The 18,760-nt window shown below is 56.2% G+C and overlaps 2 protein-coding genes across 2 annotated transcripts in view; both read left to right on the top strand.

Moving 5' to 3' along the window:
• The window catches only part of ACER3 (alkaline ceramidase 3), a 98,145-nt gene extending 93,193 nt beyond the window's left edge, over positions 1 to 4,952 (top strand). Inside the window, exon 11 of the mRNA XM_054724615.1 lies at positions 3,730 to 4,952. Coding sequence (XP_054580590.1) covers positions 3,730 to 3,750 — 21 coding nt within the window. The 3' untranslated portion in view covers positions 3,751 to 4,952. The remainder of the gene's footprint in view (positions 1 to 3,729) is intronic.
• Positions 4,953 to 5,646: 694 nt separating this feature from the next.
• Positions 5,647 to 18,760, top strand: part of CAPN5 (calpain 5) — a 57,700-nt gene continuing 44,586 nt past the window's right edge. Inside the window, exon 1 of the mRNA XM_008150001.3 lies at positions 5,647 to 5,792. The gene's annotated coding sequence lies outside the window, so the exon portion shown is untranslated. The remainder of the gene's footprint in view (positions 5,793 to 18,760) is intronic.

Raw genomic sequence — 18,760 nt, 5'->3', positions numbered from 1 at the left:
GTGAATTCAAATAAAAGGTATAAGGGTGTTCATTCTTTCCACTTTCCTCTCAGTTTGACATTAAAAAAAAAAAAAGTTGGGATAAAATACCACTTAGCAATAAAAATTATGAAGTATATAGAAATTAAGTACAAGGCCTCCATGGGAAAAAAATTAAGCTCTAATAAAGAACATAGATAATGACCTGAATAGAAAGATGTTCTTATTTGGAACCACATAGTATTAGAAAGTGTCGTGTCTTCCCAAATTAATCTTTAACCTCAATGCAGCCCTCATCAAAATTCCATCTGGATTTTTTTAAGGAACTCAATAAGCTAAAATGTAAACAAATAGCTAAGTCACTTAAAAATTAAGAGTCAGAGATGACATTTGCCTTCCTGCATATGAGCACGAAGCCATGGCGATACAAACAGCATGGTGCTGGAACAGACTGATAAAGAGGCCGCCCTGCAGGTGGGGACCTAGCGTGGAGGACAGACGTAGATATGTAGCTGGTGGTGCGTCTCACTCTATGACTCAGTCAACTGGGTCTTTACTTAATGCTGCACTCTCTCTGGGTTAGAGTCCTAAATTTGATATGTACAACTATAAAAATAACATAAAAGGCCTAGCCATTTTGACTCAGTGATTAGAGCATTAGGGCCCTTGGGTTTGATTCCATTCAAGGCCCCATCAGTGTCTCTCTCTCTCTCTCTCTCTCCCTCTCTCCCCCTTTCTCCCTCCCCCCTTTCTTCCACTCTCTCTAAAAATTAATGGAAAAAATATCGGGTGAGGATTAATAACAATAATAACAACAAAACCCAGCAGAAAAGTGGGCAAAAGAGGAACATCCAAGTCCAGAAGAGGAAACTCTGAAATTTAATAGCACACGAGGAGGTCTTCTAAATTATTAATGATCACAACAAAAAACAAATTGAAACAAGGAGATAGCTTCTGGCTGGGTGCCTCCGTTGGTTAGAGCAGTTGTCCTGATACACCAAGGTTGTAGGCTTGATCCTTGGTCAGGGCACATACAAGAATCAATCACCCGGTGAGTAAATGGATAGGTGGAACAACAAATCAGTCTCTCTCTCTCTCACCATTCTTCTGTCTCTAAAATCAGCCCATTTTTTAAGAGAGAGATAGCTACACTTATCCTATAAAATAAAGAGGTAATGTGCAAATTGACCATCACTCCAACACACAAGATGGCCACCCCCATGTGGTCAAAGATGGCCACCACAAGATGGCTGGCAGGGGAGGGCAGTTGGAAGGGACCAGACCTGAAAGGGAGGGCAGTTGGGAGGGACCAGGCCTGCAGGGGAGGGCAGTTGGGAGGGACCAGGCCTGCAGGGGAGGGCAGTTAGAGGCAACCAGGCCAGCAGGGAAGGGCAGTGGGGGGACCAGGCTGGCAGGGGAAGGCAGTTAGGGGTGACTAGGCCAGCAGGGGAGCAGTTAGGTGTCAATCAGGCTGGCAGGGGAGTGGTTAGGAGGTGATCAGGCAGGCAGGCAGGCAGGCAATCAGTTGGGAGCCAATAGTCCTGGCTTGTGAGATGGATGGCAGTCGGACATCCCTCGAGGGGTCCCAGATTGGAGAGGACACACCCCTCCACCCCCTGCACTAATTTTGTGCACCGGGCCTCTAGTAGACAAATAAAAGAAAGCTCTGGAGTCCCATGTGACCCTCCCACTTGTGAACTCTCAGGAGAATACCATAGCAACCCCTCCAACCTGAAAGTTCTGTGTGTCTGACTGGCCTCCTCTAGATGGTCTAGATGGGAGTGAGGGGACTGGTCAGCGTGGTCACTTGAATATTCCACCCAGACCTTAGGTGTTCTTAAGAGTTCTCAAACAAGAGATTGACAATGAGATCTGCTGGGTCTTTAAGGAAATTATTATTATTTTAAGAGTTTCACAGGGGCAGCCGGGTTACCTACAGGAGCGGTGGAGACAGGGGTTTCCGGCCTGGAGCAGAGAAGATTCTGTCTCCTGCAGAACCAGGAAGAGGGGGTGGGTCAGCTCTAGTGACAGAAGGCCTCCCCTCCCCCGTGGAGTGGAAAGGGCTGCCCTGGGAGGGAATGAGCTCCCCGTCACAGGGGAGTGCAGGTTGGACAGCCAGTCAAGGAGCCCACAGAGGTGTCTTTTCCCTGGGGGAGAGGAGAGGAAGAGGAGGAGGGAGGGGAAGGGCACAAGGATGGAGTCAGACAGGGCAGCATGGATCCCAGTTCTGCCACTTCCTAATTGTGTGCCCCAGGGCATCTCCCCGAGGCCCAATGCTGTTAACAAAAGCTGGGGCCAGTGAGGCTCCTGCAGAGGCGGGAAAGCACCGGCACTAATGGCACCATTAGAGGACTCAGTTTATGAGACCAGCCAGCAGGGTCCTGGGGCCAGAGCTTCAAGGGAGCCCCTCCCTTCCCCAAACTTGTCAGGAGGCCAGGCTCTTCCTGGAAACCTCCCCATCCCTTGAAACTAGAGCAGAGCCATGCCGCCCCCGCCCACCAGGCTGGGTGCCCTGGACAGGTCACCGTCTCTCTCCAGGCCTCTTTCTCCATCTGCCAGGGCTGGGCTCTGTGTTGAACCTCCCAGTTCTAACATGCTGGGAAGCCTGGGCACCCAGCTAGCCACCTGTGCACGTCTCTGCTACTGGGGACCCAGTGTCTTCACAAAATGAGGGGGTTGGGCTAGATCAAAGTAACATTGGCTAAGGGATGCTGAACACCTAGTCAGAACCATGATAACTAGCGCTTATCATGATCCCACAAGGACCCTGTGAACATAAACACATTCAAACCTGTGAAGAATTTTTGTGAATTTATTCGAGCCACTCTGTCGACAATTGCCGGGAAGCAGAACCTCAACAGATTGAGATAATGCTCCGGAGAATGGCGGGTTACATCTGTGTTTATACATTGCAACCAAAGGAAGGGACGTAGGTGGGTTACCTGAAATCCACTGGTGATAGACTGGAGAGGCGGGAGAAAGCAAAGGGAGGAGGGCAACCCCTGGGATTGGATAAAAAGTGAAGTGATGGACACATACTTAGGTGGGTGCAGGAACAATTAACATGATAATGAAGGAATCTGTGGTATCTGTCCTGGCGCCCAGCACGTTAGGTTGTGCCCCAAGGGGTCCAGAAAAAAGGGAAGTTACAAGTTACCCAGACATTTCAAAGGGTGTGTTATTATAGATGCAAAAAGACAGATAGGCTCAGTTAAGGTCAAGGTTGGCCTTGTCAGAGAAGATAGGGCCTAGGAGGTGACTACCACCATAACTGCTTTTAGTTCAAGTGTAATGTCAGACCATCCTTTGTGGTTACTTTAGGCCTCCCCTGAGCTGGTCAGGCTAGCGTGTGGCCCCTTTCGTCCACAACCCCATGGTGTGTGTGGTGTGGTGTGGTGCTGTAACACTGATTTTACAGGCGAGGTGACTGGGGCACAGACAGGTTGGGTCACTTGCCCAAGGTCGCACAGCTACTATGAGCCCAGGCAGTGAGTCCAGAGTCCGTGCTTGCAACCAGCACAGGTCACCCCTCCTGAGGCTCCAACACTGGAATACGAAAGGGGCCTGCGCATCCTCTGAACCAGGCGTCCTCAAACTGCGGCCCGCGGGCCACCTGCGGCCCGCCGAGGACATTTATCCGGCCCGCCGGGTGTTTTTGCCGTTTTGTTTTTTTTAGTTCAAAATAAGATATGTGCAGTGTGCATAGGAATTTGTTCATAGTTTTTTGTTGTTGTTTTTTTTAAACTATAGTCCGGCCCTCCAACGGTCTGAGGGACAGTGAACTGGCCCCTGTTTAACAAGTTCGAGGACCCCTGCTCTGAACGCTACCATTTTGCGGGCTGAGGCACACGTTTCCTCAGACAGGACCCCGGCTTCACTTTGAACACATGGGAGTTGCCCAGCCCAGAGGTAACGCTGCTCAACACCCATATGACGGGGCTTTCCTGGGTCCCACGACCTGCCTACCCTGATCATCACACACTCCGGCTGGAAGCCCATTTTACAGCCAAGAAAGCAAAGCTTGGAAAGGACAGAGGATGACACAGCCAGCCACTGGCAGAGTGAGGCTGGAGCCCAGAGCTGCCTGGCGTCTCCGAGCCCTGTCTCCCGCAGAAGGAACCTCAGCCTGGCGCTCCGGAGACTGCCACCAACTCCCGAGGCAGCAGGAGGGTAGGGCCCTGGAAGAGACACAGCGGCCAGGAGCGAATGCCCAAGGCGTGGCGGGCTGGAGAGGGAGACCTGGCGTGAGCGCTGAGGCCTGATACCGGGACATGTGTGTGGAGAGGGAAAGAACAGCCTTTCAGACAGGGGCAGGCCCCTCAGCAAGGTCGGAGGGTGGCGGAGCCCAGTGCTGGAGAGCTGCACGGAGGGCCTGGGGAGGCGGCAGCCCAGGGCGCAGGCCGGGGGATAGGGTGGAGAGTCAGGCCGGGCACAGACTTGGAGCACTGCCCAGGGTGGTGGGCCGTGGCTGCGCATCGGAGGCACCCCTGGCTGAATCGGAGGCTCCAGAGGGGAAAAGCCCCGGAAGCCTGGACGGAGGCTGCGAGGTGGTGGAGGCGGCCCCTTACTCTGAGTGACTGGGAAGGCGATGAAATCGTGAACCCAGACTTGGAGCACTGAGGGGGAGATGAGTGGGCCTGAGTGTCTCCATCTGCGAAAGGGGCTGATACAGGCCTCGGATGAGCAGATCACAGCGTGTCTGCCCTGCGGTCCCGGCGCAGTGAGGAGGGAGCCCCGAGCCCCTACTGTGTGCCAGAATGGGTCATTCAGAAACCTTTTCATGCCCTGACCGGTTTGGCTCAGTGGATAGAGCTTCGGCCTGTGGACTGAAGGGTCTCGGGTTCGATTCCAGTCAAGGGCATGTACCTTGGTTGCGGGCACATCCTCAGTAGGGGGTGTGCAGGAGGCAGCTGATCGATGTTTCTCTCTCATCGATGTTTCTAACTCTCTACCCCTCTCCCCTCCTCTCTGTAAAAAATCAATAAAATATATATATGAAAAAAAAAAAAAAGAAAGAAACCTTTTCAGCCTTATTCCTGAAACAAGACCCTCCTACCGCCGTCCCATCACAGGACCGAAAATACACAGTGCGGGCCTGGAACCAGTTTTCCCCATCAGAGCAGTCCCTCTTAGCGCCTCCAGAGGTCTGGGTAACCCCTGCTCCGCCCACCAGCCTCGGGGATGGATATGGACATGGAGATGGGGAAGAGATGGGCGCTCGCCTCTTCAGGTCTTTCTTTCCCAGCCCCCTGCCGTGGTCCTTGCCGGGCTCCCTGTCCGAGATGCAGATGCGTGCCCGGAGCTCGGCGGCCTGCACGCCTTCTGCGGGGCTGGCCCGGAATCCGCGGCCACCTGCCGACCTGGGCTCGGCACGGGGAGGCTCCCGGAGATACTCCACAGCAGACAGAGCGAGGCCGGAAGGGAGGACGAGAGAACGGGGCCCGATCGAGCCCAGAGGGGTTAGGCTGAGCCGCACGGGCTCCCCCAAACCCCTGCCTATCTCCCAGCGGGAACTCTGCAGCCGCCTCCCAGCGGGTTCGCCCTACAGCGCGGCGCCAGTTCGCATGCGCGGCAATCAGGGTCCTCCCGCCCCGTTGGAGACCACGCCCCTGTCCCCACATGGGCGGAGGCCGGGGGGCGGGGCGGGGTGGGCCGCAGGCAGGGAGTCCCAGCTCCAGCCCCTGCGCTTGCCAGCCCCACCTGATCCCCGGCCGGAACCGAAGGCTACTGCCCGGGGCCCGTCGAGCCTCCGCTCCGGTGCCCGCGCGGTGCCCGCATCCCGGAGTCCGGCTCGACCGGTGGCGGCGCTGCAGGTAGGAGGCGCCGCGCAGAGGGAGGCGTGTGCGAGCGCGCGCGTGTTCCTGTGTGGGTTTCGGGTGTGCGTGCGGGTGCAGTGCTGGCCAGTGCGTGCCCTGCGAGCGCCGATCGGTGCGGGTGTGCCCATTCCGCACCCCGGGGAGAAAGGGGGTGAGCGCCGGCTGTCTGCCCCGAGGACGGCAGCTTGGAGGACCCGACGGGGCCCCCCCAGGGTTCGTCCCCACCCAGTCCTCCATCCCGCAGCGAGGGCCCCACCCCCACCCCCCACACCCCGGAGTTCCGGAGCAAGTTTCCTAGTTCTGACGCTCCGGGGCTGAACCAGGGGGCTTGACCATCTATCTGTTCGTCACAATTCTCCTTTCAGCCCTCCACCCATCCATTGCACAACCCCTCCTGGGTGTCCTGCCCCCCTCCCGTCCCCCGTCCTGGGAGGCTTGGGAAAGGGGGCAGAGTAGATTCTCTTCCCGACCCTCCTTCGTTTGTGGAACTGGGGCCTTCTCCCCCCTCCCCCCGCTGCTGGGTTGGGGTGTGGTGTGAGGGGCGGGGGAGGGGCGGGGAGAGGTGGGAGAGAGTGGATCTTGGGCTTCTCTGATCCTTCCTGGGCCCTTACAGATTTGGGGGTCTGAGGAGACCCGCCTGGGGTCCATAGATGAAGGAGGATAGATCGTTAGCAGGTGCCAAGTTCTCTCCAGGCTTCCTCCCATGGGATGGGATTTCCCCTCCCCCTCCACACACACACACCTCACCCCACAGGAATGAGGAGAGAGGGCACCTGAGGGGTGAAGTGAGCTGCTCTCAGGGGGGGCTGAGCCAGCATTTGAACCTGGGTCGCCTGTCTCTCAAGCCAGAATCTTCTCCCTGCACCTGCCGTGGTGGAGAGAGAAGTGCCAGGGGCAACTCCTCCTGGGATCCCGGGGATGGAGACATCTGAGTGCACTTCCTGGAAGAGAGGGATTGGAGGGTGGAGTTCAGCCTCGCTTGGAGTGTGAGGCCTCCTGGGGGAACCACTGTGTTCAGCTGCAAAGATGAACACCCCCCCCCCACCCCCACCCCCAGGGTCTTGGGGCCTGGTACTTGCTCCACTCCCCGAAGTCTGGGGTGGGGGTGGGAGGCCTGGATGCTTTCCCTGGCAGAGGGAGTGGGCGGAGGAGGGTGGACCCAGCGGCCGCTGCTTCAGGCCAGAGCTGGGTGCCAGGGCAAAGGTGCTCAGGCGGGGTTATGCCCTGAGGAGGAGCTCTCCTGAGGAGTGAGGCAGGCGGGTCCACAGATAAGCCCTTGCCCAGAGTCACATCCTCGCTGGGAGCCAAGGTGGGAGGCCAGCCCTGCCTGGGTGCTGGGGGAGATTTCACTTTAGATACTTGGGTGTTGGGTCTTCAGGGATGAAAAGCTCACCAAGCAGAAGAGAGGGCAGGACACTGCCGGCCCAGGGGGCCGATGGGTACAGGCCTGGAGGTGTGACACTGAATGAGAGTCTGGGCAGGGCATTAACTGGTCAGATGTGTGTGAGAAAGGTCATCTCTGGCTGCTGTGGTGGGTGGGTCGCTACGGGGGGCGGAGAGGTGGAGGCCAGAGCTCCCTAACTCCCCATCCCCCACTTCCCCACTGGTGGGGCATCTGCTACGGGTTCCCAGAACAGGGGTGGGGTAAATGGGGGTGGCTCAGGGACTGCACCTGTCCCCAGCTTGGGGAAGGATGGGGGGGGGGGGAGCCCTGTCTGAGATGGAGTAGGCCTGGGAGATGTTGACAAGGTAGGGGTTGGACACTGTGGTTGTGAGAGGCCTGCGGGCTTTTGGGGGTGACATCCAGACTCTGCCCCCCGACCAGTGCTGCTCTGGCTGCTTCGGCCTCTGCTTTTCCCGCGGGCTTTCAGGACAGCCCAGCCGCTCTGGTCCGGAGGGCACAGGGAACCTCTGCGTGACCCCCCACCGGTGTCTACGTCACTCCTGCGGAAACTGGCTCTGTGCGTGACCTTGAGGCAGGGACTTCCCTGTGAGTCTCAGTTTCTTCATGTGCGAAATGGGAGTAAATGCTGTACAGCTGCCGGGGTTCGGGGAATGACAAGTAGGTTTAAAAGTGTCACTAGGGCCCAGCCTGCAGGGCTCAGTGGTTGAGCGTCAACAGTTCAATTTCCAGTCAGGGCATGTGCCCAGGTTTGGGGCTTGATCCCCAGTGTAGGGTGTGCAGAAGGCAGCTGGTCGATGATTCTATCTCCTCCTCATTGATGCTTCTCTCTCTCTCTCTCTCTCTCTCTCCCTTCCTCTCTGAAAGGCAATAAAAACATATATTTTAAAAAGTGTCACTGAAGCCCTGGCTGATTTTGCTCAGTGGTTAGAGCATCGGCTCATGGACTGAAGGGTCGTGGGTTCGATTCTTGGTCAAAGGCACATACCTCAGTTGCGGGTCGGATCCCTGGCCCTGGTTGGGGTGAGTGTAGGAGGCCGCCAATCGATGTGTCTCTCTCACGTTTCTCTCTCCCCCCACCTTCCACTCCGAAAAATCAATGGAAAAAATATCCTAAAAAAAAAGTGGCCCTGAACTGCTTTACTAGTTAGTACATGGTGTTTGGTAGCCATTATAATTAATCGTACCAGTAAGTAACAATCAGCATCAGTCTCTTCTTCCCGGGAGGCGGGCGGTGCAGAGGAAGGAGGGGCCGTGTTTGGGAGAAGAAGGGTGAAAGGAAATGGGGTCCCCCATTGAAGTGGAAGCCCCTCTTGGTGTCAGTGGGTGTGACCCCCTCAGACCCCTTGAGTGGGTGGTCTCTCTCTGCGCCTCCCTAAAGCTCCTAACCCCTAAATGTCATAACACAAAGCTCAGCAGCCGGCCTTGGCTCCCCCCGCTGCAGAGGGCAGGTCTGCAAACCTCCCGGCTCCCCGTCTGCTCCCCTGCCGTCTGGGGCCCGGGCAGATGTGGAAGTCTGTCTGTCTGTCTGTAGCTGGTCTTCTCGCCTGGCCCCCTGCCTTTCGTGCCCCCATTTGCTCAAGTGTTGTGAGCACCTTTAGGAGTCCCCCCTCCCCGCCCCCCCAGACCTCTTCCTTTCTCCATGCCTCACCTTTCCTGCTCAGAACATGCCTTGGCTGGCAGTGGTCCCTCCAGCCTGCCCCCCCACCCCCCACCACCGCTTCTCCTCTCTGGCTTGATGTGACACCCTGGGCTTGTCTTGCTTCGGTTCTGGCCAAGCTGCCGACTTCCCTTTGGCCTCAGGCCTTGCCTTTCCCTGCTCACGAAAGGCAGACAGCCACGTCCCTTTGGGGTTCTAATCCAGGAGGTTTTAAGGAGCCAGCCTCAGGCTTGGGCTGGGGAAGTTGTAGAATGCGAGCACTTGCAGTGACCCGAGTTACTGCTTCCCATTCTGATTGCTCAGGGATGTGTTTCTAGGGTTAGCTTTCCCTGGGTAAGGGGTGTGAGGGCGCCCGTGGCTGAGGCTGTGGTGGCCTGTGGAGGTGGCCTATGGTCAGTTGTGGGAAGAGGGGCTGGTGGCCAGAGCAGACAGATCCCACCATGGGTACCTGGTGACCATCCCTGCCCGGTGTCAGGGTGTGCCCAGTCGTGGCCACAGGATCTTGAGGCCTGGGGACAAAAGGCAGAGGCCTGCTCTGCCTGCCCCTGCCCCTGTTGCCACCCCAACGCCCCGCCCGCTGTGTAACTTCTGCCAGTCAGGTGAGTGGGACCCAACCAGTTTGTTACTAACAATAGCAACTCAGACCCTGAACTTTGGGGTGACTTTGTTTTACACTGGAGCAGTTCACGGTGTGATAACTTCATCCTCACTCGCTCACCCACTTCCTTGTGCAGGAGGGAGCAGTGAGGCCACGCTCCCACCCGCCCTTCCTCACGGACGTTGGAGTTCTCCGTTGCTGCTCTGACAAATCAACACAGACTGCGTGGTTTTAAAACAACCCACACGCATCCTCCTACAGTCCTGGAGGTCAGAAGTCTGAGATGGGTCTCACGGGGCTAAAATCAAGGTGTCGGCAGCTGTTCCTCCTGGAGGCTCCGGGGAGAGCCGTTCCTCGCCTCTCCCAGCTTCTGGTGGCTGCTGGCCGCCCCCCGACCTCATCCCCCAGCTCCTCTACGTCCTCTTGTGGAGTCAAATCTCCCTGTGCCTCCTTCTTATAAGAACACTTGTGACTACATTGAGGGCCCCCTGGGTGATCCAGGATTAGCTGCCCATCTCAAAATCTTTAATGACATCTGCAAGGTCCCTGTTGCCATATAAGGTAGCATTCACTGTTCCGGGGTTAGCATGTTAATAACTTTGGGGGCCCTTATTGTACCTACCACAGGACCCAGCCACAGTGTCACTGCAGGCTCCTTCCCCAGGGCCCCACAGCTGCTGGCTTCTTCCCCAGGCGGTCACTCTCCGTGTCTGTCTCCCCCCAGCCTGGGAGCTACCGTGGGCAGGGCCTGGGCCTGCTGCACCTCCGGCCCCAGAGCCCAGCCTGAGACTGTGGTAGCCAGAGCTCAGGGATAGTTGGAAGAGAGGAACGTCTCCATGGGCTGCCCCGGTGACCAGACCCAGCCCTGCATTTGACAGTTTGTTGGGCCTTTAATGAGCCCATTCATTCTATAAACCCGGTGCTGGGCAGGGGAGATCACCCTCTGCGGGTTGGCTGGCCGGCCGGCTGGGAGCCCCATTTTGTAGGTCAGAGGCTGATGGAAGCTAAGTTGTGCCTGGGCAGAGGTGTGTGAGGGAGCAAGGCGGGGGGCAGGCTGGGCAAGTCGAGGGGAGGACCTTCATTTTACAGATGAGAAGTCTGAGGCACACGGTTACTGTTCTGCCTCACCCTGGGCCTGTGTCCCCCGCTGGGGGTGAGGATGTGGACGGGCCATTCTGAAGCCCTGAGGCTGCCTGGGCACGGGGAGGAGGCGGCGGCATTGGCACGAAGGCCACCTCGGGCGGGAGGAGGACGTGACGCCGAGCAGGGCCAGGGCCTGGAAGCTCTGCCAGCACACCCCTGCACGGAGACGTGGCGGCCATCCTAGCAGGTGACGAGCCGCCTGGGGCCTCCGAGGAAGACCCTCCACCTCCGGCCCAACTTGCAAAGAGCCCTTGGCTTGCGCGCAGCAGGTCCTGCGTGTGGGTCTGCATCACATCCCCACGACCCAGGCCATGCGGATGGAGCCCTGCCTCTCTCTCAGGGGCCATTTTTACAGCCGGGTCTCTCTGCCTGCGTCCTGGCCTCCTCTCCTTCCCACCTTCCTGTGGGCCGTCCAGTAGCGCAGCTCACACTCCCGCACAGTCCCCAGTCCCTAGCCTGGCTCTCGGGCTGCTGCAGTGTTTCTGGGGCAGCCCCCCCTTCCTTCTCTCTCCCCTGCACCCTGGCCCCCAGCCTTGCGGAAGTGGTTTCTTCCTCCAGGAGTGTTCCGTCCATCTCCTGAAATTGCAGTCCACCCTCTCAGATCCCGCTTCAGTGCCATCTCCTCCATGCAGCCTCCCCTGCCCCATTTGAATGGTATGGTGATGGCTCTCTCTCCTCCACCAGGCTGACCTCCAGGGCGGAGCCCTGCCTGACCCTTCCCTGCCCCGGAGCAGGCATGACTGAAGCAGGCCTCCCAGGGGCTGGCTAACGCACACCTGTCTGTGTGAGCGTGAGCGGCGGCCCAGGCAGAGCAGAGGTCTGACCTGAGATCGGCTCCTGGCTCCACCCTTCACACACCTTTTCCCTCTCTGAGCCGCTGGATCTCATCTGTGCAGTGAGAACAGCACAGCTCCTTTTTGAGGTTGGCCTAGGAATCAAGCCTCAGTTTCCCAGCCTGAGAAATGGGCCCCCTTTCACTAGATTGCCAACCTTGAGACTTAGAGGCAGGGGGTGCCAGGGGCAGAGACTGCCCATGCAGGAAGCAGGAAAAGGGGCTGTCCTGGTGACAACCCCTGCAGAGGGGGAAGAGCTGGACGTGTCCCCTTCCGCACAGTTCCATGGTGGGAACCTACAGGCCAGAGAGGGTAGGAGGTTGCCTGGAGCCACACAGCACCATGGAGCGGAGATGGCGTCTGTGACCTGATCAGGTCTCATCGTGTGGGCTTGTTTTCCCTGTGGGAGTAGCAACACCTGCCGCCTGAAGCTCCATGCTCCCCCCACTGCCCGAGAGACTGAGAAAAGCCCCCGCGGAGGCGCTCAGCTGCCCCTGCCCCTCCCTCAGCTGCCCCTGCCCCTCCCTCGGCTGCCCCTGCCCCTCCCTCGGCACAGTCTCCGCAGGATGTGGTGCTGGGCTGGGCGCCCTGCGGCTAGGCGATCGATCGCTGCCCTGGGTTTCTGTGGCCCGGGACTTTCAGTGCCCACACCAGCCAGATGGGCTGCTCACCCCACCCGGCGCGGGGCTGAGCCTTAGCCGCCCCCTGCGCAGGGAAGCCCCAGGCTCCAGGAACACGGCCAGTTCCCCGCTTTTTCCTGCCTTCACTGGAGCGCGCTTGGGGAGGTTTGTCTCTCAGGTACTCCCCCGCTGACCCCGCCTCCCCAAAGCGCTGGGGTGGGACCCAAATCCCAATGAAGAACAGCTGTGGGGCCAAAGCCTGGGGACTCAGCCTGGCCACATAGCAAGCTGAGCTGGAGGCTGGGTTTTCCCTCCAAGCGCTGCCAGGGGGACACCAGTGCCCTATGACCAGTGAGGGGCCCTGCACCCCAAACCCCTGGCCTGCCCTCCAGGATCCTGCACCCCAAACCCCTGGCCTGCCCTCCAGGACCCTGCACCCCAACCCCCTGGCCTGCCCTCCAGGACCCTGCACCCCAACCCCCTGGCCTGCCCTCCAGGACCCTGCACCCCAAACCCCTGGCCTGCCCTCCAGGATCCTGCACCCCAAACCCCTGGCCTGCCCTCCAGGAAGCAGGGGAGCTGCTCGTCGTTTATGTGCTAGAAAGATGACTGCATCTGGGTGGAGAAGGATTGGACGCAGACAGAAGCGATAAGAGGGGGGGGGGGGGGAGGGGAGGTAGAAGAAAGACAGGATTTCCCAGCCCTGGTGCCAGCCTGCTCCGCGTCGGCTGGACTGACTCACTGGGCCCGGCCTCTAGCTCTGCTGGCGGAGCCCGGAGCCCAGCGCCTAGAACCCGGAACCCGGAACCCGGCGGCCCCAGCCCCGCTCTCCCTCCACATTCTCCTCCCCAGCCCTGCCATCCCTCCCTCAGTACACAGGGAGTGGGGTCCTGGGAGGCCAGAATGTACCCACCCTAGAAGAGAGGTACACGTTAAGCTTGTTATTGTAATGGTGGCCTGTGGGACAAGAGGAGGATGGGATAAAAGAGAATGAATACATTGACAAAAACGCAGACACCCAAATAACCAGGAAGTCACCGAACTCTGGCGCTCTGCCCTTTCCAGGCCCCCACCCCCTGGCATCCGCCTTCCCGGCTGTTACTCAGGGCTCTGCCCCCTCCCCTACGTCCATTGTGTCCCCTGCCTGCTCTCCCTGGGACCCCTGTGCAGCCTTCAAGCCGCTCAGGTTCCATCTTCAAGACCACCCCTCTCCCCGCCGCTCTAACCCTGCCTGCCACACGCCTTCCTCCTCGGAGCGCTGGCCTCTGGCTGAGCTCCTGGCCCGCGTCCGTCGGGCTGGGCTCCTCCTGCCCTGGGCTGCCTTAAGGACCTGACCCCTCCTGTCGGCTCGGGCCAGCCCAGAATGGGTGTCAGTGAAGACGTGCCCCCTGGATTATAAGACACAGCTACTCATGTGGCAAAGAGAGGGGGTCCTGTGCCCTGGAGTGGGGTGCAGTGGAGTGGCGTGGATGGCCAGGCATTGGTGTGGGGCATCCCTGGCTCCCCCACTGTTGCTGGATGGTACCCACTCTGCTGGTCCCGTGCCGGACAGCGGGCACCGCTGTGGGGATGGGAAATTGCGGTCCAGGGGGCCTTGCTTCCTTCTCCCTTTCATCCCCACAAGGGCTGGCCACAAGCAGGGGTGAGTCTCCCGCCCACAGAGCTCTGGACCGCGTCTGCTCACCACTCCCACGTGAGCCTCCCAGTCCCAGCTCTACAGCCTTCCACCCGGCCTTTCCGCTCCAGTCTTTGCTTTTCTAGTGCCTTCTCCATGTGGCAGCAGGGGGAATCCCAAGTCCCTCCCCTGCTCAGCACCCTTCCCCAGCTCTCCGTCACATCAGGCCCAGGCCCGATTCTTGCGCCCGCACCCCAGGATCTCTGACTGGGACCCTGTGCACCTCCCCACCCCACCTCCACTCTGTCAGCCCAGCTCCTCTCAGGGCTGAGCGTGACTCCTGGGGATGGTCCCTGAGTGGCTGGCACCCCTCTCAGAGGCAGAGGAAACCTTGGAAGGAGGCATGTGACGGGTGGGGAGAGGGGGCACCCCCTTCACCCGTGGGACCCTCTCTTGGACGTGAGTGCGCCAAGGGTGAAAGGAAGCTGCCGTGTTCCGAGAGATGGAGGCGACCTGCAGAAGGCCCCACGGCCTGTGTGTGCCACGGCCAGGCCAGGGCTCCTTCCCTCCAGCTGTGTGATGTCCCGCCAGGACTGGTGACGTCGGGTCTCCAGATTCAGCCGATCTTTCCGACCAGGGCCCTGCACGGACTTTTCAAAAACGTTCCGTTGACGCATAAAGAACAGTTCATACATCACAGGTGCGCAGCTCAGTGACACGCCCGTGCAGCCACCTCTCAGATCAAGGAGCCGTGTGCCCAGAACCCGGGAGCCCTCTCGCTCCCTTTTAGTCGCTGCCCCCAGAGGTGGCTCTTCCCCTGCCACGGAGGTGGGTTCTGCCTGCTTTCCAATTTTGTATAAATGGAACCGCAGGTTAGCTTGTCTTTTTGAATATTAACGCTCGTGAGATCCATCCATGGAGTGTCATACAATAGTTCGCTCGTTTTTGTTACTGGATAACAGTCCATGATAACAGCATATTGATCCTTCCTTCTCTTGAACTTTTGGGCTGTTTCCCATTTTCAGGTGTCACAAATACTACTGTGATAAAATTCTTGTACATGCATTCTGGCGAAGACGTGCATGCATTTCTGTTCAATATGCACGTGGGAGTGGACTCACTGAATGACAGAGTATGTGTTTGTTCAGCTTTGGTAGATACGGTCCAACGCTTTTGCAAAGAGGTTGTACCAATGTACACTCTCACCATCAATGCAGATCTACTTGGGGGAGAGTGTGTATGTGTGTGTGTGTGTGTGTGTGTGTGTGTGTGTGTGTGTGTGTGTCTTTCATTTTAGCCATTCTAGGCGGGGGATGTAGTGGTATCTCATCGCTTTTTTTTTTATTATATTTTTTAGAGGACGTTTATTAAAGTTGAGGACAATGAAACAAGGAAGGGCCGGGGAAGTGAGCCCAGGCTGCTCGGCTTTGGTTCACTAAGAAGTCAGAACCAAGGGGCCTGGGGGACAGGTTCAGGGAGTGTGCCTGGGATGAACTGCTGCTGCTCGTTGCAGCCCTGGTTGTAAGCCTTGTCTCTCGGCGCATTCTTCATGTGTACTTATTTTCTTGTTGATTTAGTGAAATCAGGCACGTTTTCTTTTCATTTATTGGCCATCTGAACATGCTCCTTTTCTTTCTTCAGAAAGCTTCGTCGTCTTACTTTCCAGCTGGATTCACACTGTCTGTGGAATTGCTTTGGTGGGTGGTGTGAGGTAGGGGTCACGGGGAAGCTTTTCCCACGCGGACAGCCACCTGACCCAGCACCTTTCCTTGAAAAGACCACCTTTCCCCCAGTGCCCTGTGGGGTCACCTTTGTCGCACGTCAGGTGTCTGTGTCCTAGTGGCCTCGTCTGGGCTTTCAGTTCTGTTCCCTACCCTTCGCCAGTTTCATACTGTGTCAGTTGCCAGAGCTTTGTGGCAGGTCTGGTCAGCTGTGAGTGTGCGACCTCCAGCTGTTCTTCCAATGGTCTTGGCGACTCATGGCGCTCTGTGAGCGGCTCCATTACCGCCCCTCTTCGAGGAGATCCCCAAGCCTCAGGGAGGTCAGGCGACTTGCCCCTGCCGCACAGCCCTTGCTCCGCAGCACCCTGCCCTCTGACGCTTGCTGTAATGCTAAGGTTCCCGCCTACACCACTAGGAACTCAATAGTTTTTTTTTAAAATCAACTTCCTTTTTCCTTATTTCTTAAAGGAAACGGTGTCTACTGTAAATGGAAAGTCAGCCTTACCCTCCAGTACTACTGGGTAACTGGAAGAATCTTAAAAATTCAAGTAGAAACAATGGAGAAATCCATCCCTTTCCAGGCAGGTGCTGTGGCTCTGAGCCTGAGGCCGGCTTCTCCCTTGTGAGAGGAGGTGGGCAGGGGCTGTGCGGGGCTGAAGACCTGCTGGACCACACTAGCTCTCCTTGAGAGAGAGATGGCAGGGGAACCACTTTCTGACGCCTTTATTGCCGTGTGCGCCCTAAATGGTAACAGTATGAACGCAGGGCCCGGCTTTGGGAAGCCCTGGGGTGATGCGGAGCCTGGAAGTTGGGATCCAGCTAACAAGCCACAGATTTTTTTTTTTTTTTATGTGTGCTGATTAAATGCTTGAATCCTAAAATAAGAGTAGAAAATATGGTGTATGGTATAACAAAATGTGTTTTCATAAGATATTCTGGGCCAATCATGCATTTAAATACCTCAAGACATTCTGCACAAAGAACTTACAGATCCTATTTATTTCTTTAATAACAAAACGTCTAGTCCTTTAAGAACATAACTACAATAAAATTTCCAAAACCAAAAATTAAAATAATATTTCTTATTCATTAAAATATTACACAAATGACTTTATGGGACAGGACACCATAAACTTGTTTCTGTAACACAGCAGGCCGGCTGTGTGCTAGAAACGGAAGAGGGGAGCTAAATGAAACAAAAAACCCCAAGGAGTGGGTTTTCCGGTTAGCCGAGGCTTAATACTGTTAAGGGGGGGAGTCTTTGAGCATCAGATTTTGTTTATAAAAATAAAAACTTCGCCCTAGCCAGTTTGGCTCAGTGGATAGAGCGTTGGTCTGTGGACTGAAAGGCCCCGGGTTCGATTCCAGTCAAGGGCACATGCCTGGGTTGTGGGCTCGATCCCCAGTAGGGGGCGTGCAGGAGGCAGCCAATCGATTCTCTCTCATCGTTGATGTTTCTATCTCTCTCTCCCTCTCCCTTCCTCTCTGAAATCAATAAAAATATATTTAAAAGTAAGTAAAAAAAAACTAATAAAAGCTTCCCCAAACACCAGAAGTATGCCTTCCTACCTCAGCAAATATATTTTTTTGCCCTTTTTCACAGTTTAGAATTCCGCTGTTCATTTATCAAATATGTGAACAATACCGGGTTAATTCCTTGAACTACCAGTGCCACCCTTCAGATTATGGTTTTGTTGCATTTCCGTGTACTCCCCCTCCTCCCACCCCCCTCCCCATCCCCTGGTGATGAATGAAGGGCCTGTGATAGGAAAGTTACTGAAACATGCGTAGATAAAAATTGATCTCAGAGGTACTTTATTCATAAATAATTCAGCAAGTGTTTATTGAAAGCCTACGACACTTCCAGGTCTAGGAGGAGCAGGACTGACTGGAGGCCTGCCCCAGAGAGCTCGCCATCTAGCACGCGGCGGCAGATTCAGCACTGGTTCCAAGTCACAGCGTGCCTTCATCACGTTTGTAAAGGTTTGCACAGGTACTGATGCCCTCTGTGAGGGCAAAGAAACCGTCCCTTACGCACATCGTTCTGTAGGTTCTCAGGAAGGGATTTTGAGATCTGCTTGTTGAGGGGGAGCTTTGCTCCTATTGCCTCGTGCTCCTCCCTCCTCCCGACCAGCACCCCCTCCGTTCCCCAGCGCAGCCTCCGTCTCCGCCTGTCGGCCTGGCCTTTTCGGTGGCACTGCGCTACAGCTCGCGGCGCCCCTTCGCTGTTGTTTTTCGTTTCTTTGCTTCCTACTAGAAGCCTGGTCACATGGGCTTCCCCATCTTCCCTCACTGCCTTCTCATTCACTCACTAATCTGAACACTTTCTTAATGTCGGGCCTTCAGTGCGTGCAGTTCATCAGCATTTCCAGTGAGCATGTCCTGGAGCGCTGGTGTGAACGTCCGGTCTTCTTCACGGTACTCTCTTCCTGAATGCGATTTAGAAATATGATTCTCAAAAAAGCAATGTTTCTTGAGAATTCCCGTTTTAAAGGCTGCGTGGAAAAGAGACCGGTAAAGGAACGCATACCGCAGCCAGGGGCGCTTCTACTTTATCTCCAGTTCTTACCATCGCAAGCATCGGATTCTGCAAGGTCATCGTTAAAACGCTTGGTGTGGCCCTGACTGGTTTGGCTCAGTGGATAGAGCGTCGACCTGCGGACTGAAGGGTCCCGGGTTCGATTCCGGTCAAGGGCATGTGCCTTGGTTGCGGGCACATCCCCAGTGGGGGTGTGTGCAAGAGGCAGCTGGTCGATGTTTCTCTCTCATCGATGTTTCTAACTCTCTATCCCTCTCCCTTCCTCTCTGTAAAAAAAATCAATAAATTTATTTAAAAAAAACCTCTTCGGTGTGGGATATAAATTTTACACATAAGCGCTAAATCTAAAAATTTAATTTGGGGCTCCTTGATACTAAATTAAATTTTATATGAACACGTGATGCTTGGAACTTAAAAAAACACACACCTGTGTGATGAAAAGTTAAGGCAGTTAAGTATGCATTGATATGTCTATATCCTTGTCATAAATGAAATATAATTAAGAATTCAACTGTTTTTGAGTCTGCCAGTCAGATGCTGTCAAGCAGACTGCTGTGAACAATCCACAGTCCTTTTACAGTTTTAACTTACAGGCAAATAGGGAGATTCAACACATTTTCCAAATGTTCTCAGAAAGGCTTATCAGAAGCACCCCCCAGTAATGAAACACAGTTGGATGATCCATTTCCTGCAGAGGGACTGGCCGCCCGTGCCGTGAGGTAGCCGTGAACGACGGCATCTCCTGGGGACACGGTGCATCCCTTCCGTGCGTAAGCGTTCCATCTTCACATGAAATGTGGGAAGAACGAGAAGGGACCGACAGTCACCTTTCAT

This window comes from Eptesicus fuscus, chromosome 13 (assembly GCF_027574615.1).
Source record: "Eptesicus fuscus isolate TK198812 chromosome 13, DD_ASM_mEF_20220401, whole genome shotgun sequence".
NCBI lineage: Eukaryota > Metazoa > Chordata > Mammalia > Chiroptera > Vespertilionidae > Eptesicus > Eptesicus fuscus.
This window is presented reverse-complemented; position numbering and strand designations above follow the sequence as displayed.